At 53.6% G+C, this 8,426-nt stretch overlaps 1 protein-coding gene across 1 annotated transcript; it reads right to left on the bottom strand.

The window, feature by feature from the left end:
* Nucleotides 1-630: 630 nt before the first annotated feature.
* Nucleotides 631-8,426, bottom strand: ZNF689 (zinc finger protein 689). Its single transcript, XM_081819718.1, has 3 exons — nt 5,391-8,426; nt 5,047-5,160; nt 631-3,511 (listed from the first exon to the last, which is right to left on the bottom strand). The coding sequence occupies exons 1-3, from the start codon at nt 5,593-5,595 to the stop codon at nt 2,349-2,351; spliced, it is 1,482 nt and encodes a 493-aa protein (XP_081675844.1). The 5' UTR covers nt 5,596-8,426; the 3' UTR covers nt 631-2,348.

The raw sequence follows: 8,426 nt of genomic DNA, 5'->3' as shown, positions 1-8,426 counted from the left end.
CCTATTTGAAACCTTGGGTTTTAGTGAAAGAGAAGGTATTCACTGGTTAAGGATGCAGGGAAGACTTAGGTCGTACTGAAGGCTCACTGAGGTTGGAGATCAGGAAAGGTGTGCTGGCTCCTCTCAGCAGCACTGCAATTTTCCCCTCTTCACAGCTCATGGGCAATAAATCCATATTGGGATGGTGGATTAGTTTATTCTTTGGGTTGCAAGTAACAGAAACAAACTACCTGAAACAGAAGGGGGAACAAACTGGAAGGATACTGGGATCTCCCACTGAAAACAGGACCAGGATCACAGCTGGTCAGGAATGGACGCTGGGACGGAAGTGCCTTAGGGGACCTAGGAAGTTGTCGATCATCTTGGCCCTCCACTGACTGCACACACACTGGAACTTGGCCTCCAAGTCTTATGAGTTACAATCCAGGCCCAAAGAAAGTTACAAAATTCCTAGATAAAGAGTTGGATCAGCCTGGTGATAAAAGTAGAATAGCCAGCTCTAATACAGAGCTAGGCAGACATTCGAATAGCTCTCTGTTAGAAGAAGGCAGGTCTCCTGTTTCATGGATGCTGGCCACCCAGTCAAGGACCTAGACTTATATTTTATAAACAGTGATTCAACAAGGAACATCATTTATCGACATTTTAATGAGACCCAATCTGGTATGACCCCTGTGTTGGGGCAGCTCATCCATTCATCCAGGGAGAAAGAGACCAACAGTTACAATGCAACTTGCTAAATACCACAGAGGTAATTACAAACACTGTGTTCCCCAGCTGCTCTCCCACTTTGGAGCTGAGATTGGGAGAGCTGAAGATACAAGCAACAGGGGTAGGAACATGACCCACTCCAGCTGTTGAATAGGAGAGAAGTCATGTTTGAAAATTCCAATTTGGTGCAGCTACCCAAGGCAAAGTGGTAGGCCTTGTTCATTGAATGCAGTAAAGCTTTACTGAGCATCTACGCGGGGGTGGGTGCCAGGGAGGCATATCAAAGATTAAGACACATTGCCGCCACTGCCCTGGGAGCTTCTGTAAGGAAGGCAGGCATGAACACAACTTGATGACTGTAGACTCCTTCCTGCCCTGTATTCAATTACTTAACTCTCTACCCTCCTTGAATGGCCTCATCTCACTTGATGAAAAATGTTGACTGAGGACTCATGGAAGGTTCTGTGCTGATGTCTCCTTATTCGGCTGAGAATCAGGGAGGAGTGAGGCCCAGTTCTCAAAGATTTTCTAGCCACTGGCTGCCTGGAACTAATCCAAATCCACTGGATGAAGTACAGACTAGTCCCAGTTTTACCTCTTGCTGCTAGACCACAGCTCCCCTCCTTCTCCTTAAAATCAGTCTTCTCCCAAAGCTCACTTTGCCTATGTCCCAGACCCAACTTGAATCAATTTTCCAAACACAGGGGGCAGAAGACTTAGCTTCACAGTATGTGGTTTAAAAAAAAAAAGGCTTAGGTATGTCTGTGTCTACAGCCCAATGAAGCCCTGCTACAGTGTCACCACCCCCAAATTCAGTGCAACCTAGAGCTGTTAAAACAAGTAGAGACCAAGGAGGTGTACCGGGCACACTGTGGTGCTGGCTTATTTTTGCATGACCCTTTAAAAGGGACATTGGAGAGAAAGCACGTGTGGGGGCTGAAACCCCGTCTTTAAGGAATGACTGACCAAATAATGCCGTTGAACCTGAAAACATGGGCAAAGCAGCTGTGGTTAAGTTATTGGAAATGCTGTCACGTAGATGAAGTATTACATACTCTGGGCCAGGCGAAGGTGGTACTTAACCGCCTTCTAAAGATCAGAGCTATCCCACAGTGAAATGACCTGCCTTGTGAGGTAGTGAGCTCCCTGTCAAAGGAGGTTTTAAAGCAAGGGTAAAAAACCACTTGGCAGGAGTGTTGAAAAAAGGGGGCTAACCCAGGTTTGTTTAACCCTGGTATGGAGGAAGGGGCAGAGTAGGGCAAGATACTGCCCCCCACAAATGGGATTCTCCGGACCGTATACAAGGGGACAGGTGATGCCTGTATGCACAAACTAGAAAAGCAAACAGCCCCTAAGATAGATGGGAGAACTTTTAGCCCTGATATCCACACACAGAAATTCTTTCAGGATAGGGTAGCCTGGAAAAGAGCCACGCGATGTCCCCTGGCCTAACGGGACTGTCCGTTCTAGACACAACGGGTCCGGCAGCCAGTGTGGTGAAATATCCTAAAGTTCAGGTGTCCGTAGCAGGAGACCTGGGTTTTCCTGCGGACTCTGCCTTGTACGACCCGGGGCTTCTCCTTCCCTCGCCTGGACCCCTCCATGAAAGGAAGTGAGAATCTACTGTCCTTCCCGTACTAAAGGGCACTGCCCTTCTGGCCGGCGCCCCCTAGAGCGGCCCTGGGGCTACACTTGTGAACGGCCAGAGACCACCTCTGGCGGAAGCAACGGCCACACTCCAGGCAGGGGAAGGGCTTCTCCCCGGTGTGCAGGAGCTGGTGCTGCGCCAGGTGGCTCCACTGGGCGAAGCGCTTGGAGCACAGGTCGCACGCGTAGGGCCGCTCGCCCGAGTGCACGCGCCGGTGACTGGCCAGGAGCGAGGGGTAGGCGAAGCGGCGGCCGCAGTCGTCGCAGGCGTGCAGCTTCTCCTCGGTGTGCGTGCTGCGGTGGATGGCCAGCGAGCCGCTCCGCCGGAAGGCACGGCCGCAGTCCGGGCACGGGTAGGGCTTCTCGCCCGTGTGCAAGAGCTGGTGCTGGAGCAGCGTGCTGCGCTGGGAGAAGCGGGCCTCGCAGTGCTCGCAGGCGTAGGGGCGCTCGCCGGAGTGCACCCGCCGGTGGCTGACCAGGCGAGAGGACGAGGAGAAGCGCCGCTCGCAGTCCGGACACGGGTAGGGCTTCTCGCCCGTGTGGATGCGCTGGTGGATGACCAGGGCGGTGCGCTGTCGGAAGCGGCGGTTGCATTCCAGGCAGGTGTACGGCTTCTCGCCCGTGTGCGTGCGCTGGTGGATGGCTAGCAGGGAGGGGTAGGCAAAGCGCCGCCCGCAGCTGGGGCACTGGTGGGGTTTTTCGCCGGTGTGCGTGGTCCGGTGATTGGCCAGGGACCGGCTCCTCCGGAAGCAGCGGCCACAGTCAGGGCAGTGGTAGGGCTTCTCGCCTGTGTGGATGACCTGGTGCTGCGAGAGGTTCTTGCGCTGGGAGAAACGTTTGCCGCACTGGTCGCAGACATAGGGACACTCGCCAGAGTGTGCCCGCCGGTGACTGACCAGCAGGGACGGGTAGGAAAAGCGGCGGCCGCAGTCTGGGCAAGGGTAAGGCTTTTTCAGATTCTGGGCACACTTGTGGCTCTCCAGGGCGAGCCGGTCAGGGAAGGTGCAACCACAGTCAGGGCAGATGGGGCCCCCAGAAGTCTGCCTGGGGATCAGGCGGGGTTTGCTGGGCCGCCGGCCTCGCTTGCCCTTTCGGGGCGCCTCCTTAGGTGGGAACACTTCCTTCTCTCCGTTCTTCTTTCTGGTTCTGGTTTCTACAGAAACACAGGGAGATATTAACAAATACTGGGCCCTCCCCTTGCCTATGACAGCGTCACAGGTTAGAAGACAAACAGGCTCAGCCCGTCTTCAGGGAGTGTTAGGGCCACAGACATCCCACTGTGACGCACCACTACCGAAATGTGGAGGGTAGTCCAGCAGTCCCAAGCTCAATCTGGAGAAGTCGGGAAGCGTTTCTTGCAGGTTATGCAGGCTTGAGAAATTAGGAGTTTTTGAAGAGGTAAGTGTTAAGGCAGGAAGTGGAAATACGAGATACAGGCTGGCAGAGACTAGGTCATAAGGCCCTCTAAGCCAGTGGTTCTCAAATTTTATTGTGATCAGAATCATTTGGATGGCTCATTGAAACCGTTTTGGATTCAGCAGGTCTGGGGCGGGGCCCAAGAATTTGTATCTGGTTCTTTCCTGAGTGATGCTGCTGCTGGTCTGAGGACCATACTCTCAGAATCAGGGCTGTTCAGGACCATGGACTCTATTTTATCCAATGGGTCTCAAACCTAAACATGCATGCCAATCAACTGGGGCTGTTAAAAAAAGAAATACAAGGTCCTAGACATCCATCAGAGTAAATCAATAGTTCTGGGTCCAGGAATCTGTATTTTTTTTAAAGATTTTATTCATTTATTTGACGGTGGTGGGGGTGTGGGGGGGGAGCGCACAAGCAGAGGCAGCTGCAGGCAGAGGGAGAGGGAGAAGCAGGCTCCCATGGAACAGAAAGCCTGATGCGGGGCTCGATCCCAGGATCCTGGGATCATGACCTGAGCCGAAGGCAAATGCTTAACTGACTGAGCCACCCAGGCGCCCCTAGGAATCTGTATTTTTTTACCGAGTTCCCCAAGTGACTTAGCAGATAACTGACAGCCATTTGACAACCTGCCGTGGCAAAAACTGAAAGGTTTTTAGCAAGGAAGTATCATGGTCAGATCTGAATCTTGGAAAGATAGCCCTGGTCTCAGAGAATCTAGCACAGAAACGGCAGCCCAGACGGTTACGTCCACCTCTGTGGGTGGATCTGGGGCTGCTCAACCTGAATGGCATTAATCAAAGCCTTGCTTGATCCTGAGGAGAGCGCAGTTTCCTTCACTGATGAGGGGTCACCCCTCCAAAAGGGCAGAAAGAGAGCCCTGCACCCCAGGCAGCTGTTCCCCAGGAGATCCCTTCAGCCAAAATCCAGAAACTCAGAGAGGTACCAGGTGTCTCAGTCAGAGCACAGTTCAGAGCAGACTGAGGACAGGGATCCTGGGAAGGAGGCCAAGAGGGTAGGTAGCTCCTTTCAAAAGCTCACAGATTCATTCACACAATAGAGAACTGCGGACCCTTAGTTTGCAAACTAACATGTAAATCACTGTATGGTGGACACACCCAACACCATCAGAGAGACAAGACCCTGAAGCTGTGAAAACAATCACAGTAAATAAAGCATTACAGCATGGGCCATAGGTACCCCTAGCCACCAACACTCCAGACGTAGTCGTTAGAGGCTGCAGGCCCTGCACGGGCATTTTTCACTCACTTCTTTGGACTGTTAACCCCCTTGGGCACTCCTGCGGATCCAGGGCGGCCGGTTCCCAGTCATCGGTATTTCGTTCCAACCAGGAGATGAGGGCTGGTTTGGGACCTGCGCACCCTGGGGAAGGAGAACCAGTCAGACGTCCAGCTCCTAGATAAGGCTGGGTAAAAGATCTACCCGGTGTCATCTCCTGCCAAGCCCCTGTCCTCCTCCCCTGACACAACCGGGTCACGGGCCAGGTCCCCGGACACTCTGGACTCCCTGCCGTCGCCCCCCACCCCCACCCCCCCGCCCGAAGCTCCTCCAAGCCTTCGGGCCCCGCGGAAGCGAACTGGGCCGGGCCTCACCGAGCGCGCCCAGGTGGCCGTAGGTCTCCCGCATCACGTCCCGGTACAGGGCCCTCTGCGCGGGCCGCAGACAGCCCCACTCCTCCGGGGAGAAGTACACGGCCACGTCCGCGAACTTCACCGCCCGCGGCCTCCTTCCCCTTCTCCGGCCGGGTCCGGCCTCTCCTGGTCCCCGCGCGGAGAGCGGAGCCGAAGGTGGCGCCATTGGACCCCAGAAGCCGGCGCCACGGCCTTCCCCGTCCCGGCCTGGACCCCCGGCCGACCCCGGGATTTGGGAACCCCCGCCGGGCCGGAGCTGAGCGTGCCTGGGGAGGCCCTGAGGGAATCGGAATCAGCCGCCTTGCGGGGCTAACGGAAACCTTTTGCTGTTATTCAGGAAACTCCTGCCCGAACTTGGGTGAAAGGCACCGGAAGATGCCTTCGGGGAAGATGGCGGCGCCGCTACCGCACCGCCTTAGCCTGGAACACAGGCAGCTTCCAGCTATCGATTTTATTGACCGGAGCGCCATGCCGGCTTCCTAACCTCTTTGCCCTCAAGTGTGATGGCGCTGCGATTGGGCTTCACGCCCTTTTTTTCCCCCATTACACGCGCTCATTGGGCGGCGCCCGAAGATCGGGCGTTCTGATTGGGTGCCGGCGAAAGCGGCTTGTTTGAACGAAGCCGACGCAAGCGTAAGGGCAGGAAGCCGACCTTCCGCGCCGGGTGCCTGCAGCCAGATCGGCGGCGGGCGGTGGCGAGCTGGCCAGCCGTCAGTGACGGGCCCCTGCTCTCTGGCAGGCGCTGCCTCGCTGACAGAGGGAAGGATTTGAGTGACGGAGCCGCTCCGACCAACCCGGGGCTGAGATTACCCCGGGTGGCTTTCTCAGAATTGGGACAACTGCCTTGGTGCCCTTTTGGGAGGGAAATTAACGTTGGCGTTTCCTGCGCGCCGGCACTGTCCCCCTCTTAACACATTTCATCTTTTTTTTCTTTGCTACCATTGTATGGAGTGATGGTCATCATCCGGTTCTGCTGATAAGGAGACTCTCAGAGGGATACTGCTAGTAAGGGGAAGGAACAAAGATTTAAACCCGGGGCTGACCGGCCCTTTATTCAAACCGCTGAACTCGGCTCCCTTCCCCCGCACTCTCCGAATTCGCTTGTCACAGTCTGAGCTCCTGACCTCTTCTCAGGTTCAATCTTCTACACATCTCGCCATACTTTATTTTTACATGACATCTGTCCAATGTACTAAGCGTAGCGCTAGGCAGTTTGGAAATAAGTCATGCACCATGCTCTGAATGGAGTTCATAGCTGAGGGAGGCATATGCATTTACAACTGATAACAGTGCCGCAAGCATGTATGTGAAAGGTATAGGAAAATTGCTGATGGAACCAGTCAGCCCCCACTCCATCGGCCCCCACTCCTGTGTAAGTGTGCAGGCTTTCCCCAGCTCAGGGTCATCTCCCAGGCGATCTGAGGGTCGGAAATATGCCATTTGCTACATATTTCAGCTGGTTACATGCATATCTCTCCAACCCATTAATCAAAAATTTTAAAGCACCTGCTATGGGCAAAACGCTACCCCAAAGCCTGCAAGGAGTAAAGACAACATGTCAGGAATTCACAAGATAACATAGGTAGCAAGAGATTCCAAGGAAGATGACTTTGAACAGAGGAAGTAGGAAACACACAACTGCAGTAAACATTGAGTTCTACTCTGTCCCAAGCACAGTGACGGTTTATTGAACAAACTACTAGGGGAGCAGGTGGAATGTCAAGATTGCCAAAATAAGTAAGACAGAGTCCCTCTGAATGACTTCCCAGATTGATGCCTCAGGTGGGAAATGAGTTTGGTTTATGAATGGGTAGGATTTAGGGAGGGCAGTGGTGCTCAATGTACATCTGTTGAATAAACAGCTGAATTCCATGGCCATAAAGATCTCTGGTACAAAGCCGGGAATTCAGGAAAGTTCTGAGTGTGGAGGGAATGAGGACACTTTCTGAGGCAGTACAAAATACTGTTAGGGTAAAACTGAAGGATCGAAAGGCTAGGTTGGCACCAGATATTGCACGGCTTCATCCTGCACACTGGGGAGCTCCAAATCAGTCTACAGGAGTGAATTACCTTCCGATGTTTTCAGAAGATTACTCTGGTAGTCTGTCTGCAGGGCAAACTGATAGCTTTGTGTCTATGCTTTCTGCCTATACAGAGTTCAGTTTGGAGAAATAAGAAGAACTTAGGCTGCTAAGGGAATACAAAGGCCAATGGACAGCAAACCACTTCATTTGGAAGAAAGTGACTAAACAGAAGGCTGGAAAGGAATCTGTGGACATTTTGCCTAAATGCTAATGATGGACTGTCAATGATGCTGACATTGCCCCGGAAGGATGATTAACTACTGAGGTGTGAAAAGGTGCTGAGCCCTCTTCCCACATGCAGGAAATGGGAGGGCACGCTGGGCTGAGGTGCAGCCTAGCCCTTTGGCCCTGGGCTGGGAAGGCCCCATTTGGCCTGGCTTGCCACCATCCTGGTGGGAGCTACTAAGGCAGGACCGAGGAATCAGGCAGAGTCGGAGGCTCTTAACTGCAGGGAAATATTTTGGAGAGAGAAGCGCCCAGGACTTAATGTGAGAGCAGAGGTTCTTGCTCCTTTCCTGTATAAATTCCTGGATCCACATTGGGCACAGGGACAAGCAGGGCTCCTCTTGAAGACTGCCCACTGTAGAGAAGGATGGAGAAGATCTAGGGAGTCTACACACCAAGAGGCCACATAAAGACCAAAGACACCTTGTTTTGGATAAAGGGAAATGGTGTTGAGGGCCAACTAAGTACCAGGTGCCACCTTGTAGGCACATCGATATAGATGATCTCAATTGAAACTCACCTTCCAGGGCGCCTTGGTGGCTCAGTTGGTTAAGTGACTGCCTTCGGCTCAGGTCATGATCCTGGAGTCCCTGGATCGAGTCCCGCATCGGGCTCTCTGCTTGGCAGGGAGTCTGCTTCTCCCTCTGACCCTCCCCCTCTCATGCTCTCTCTCTCTCTCTCTCATTCT

The sequence above is a fragment of the Leptonychotes weddellii genome, chromosome 5, assembly GCF_054177405.1.
Source record: "Leptonychotes weddellii isolate Sample4059 chromosome 5, ASM5417740v2, whole genome shotgun sequence".
Lineage (NCBI taxonomy): Eukaryota > Metazoa > Chordata > Mammalia > Carnivora > Phocidae > Leptonychotes > Leptonychotes weddellii.
Note: the sequence above shows the minus strand (reverse complement) of the source record. Positions and strands in the feature narration are given on the sequence as shown.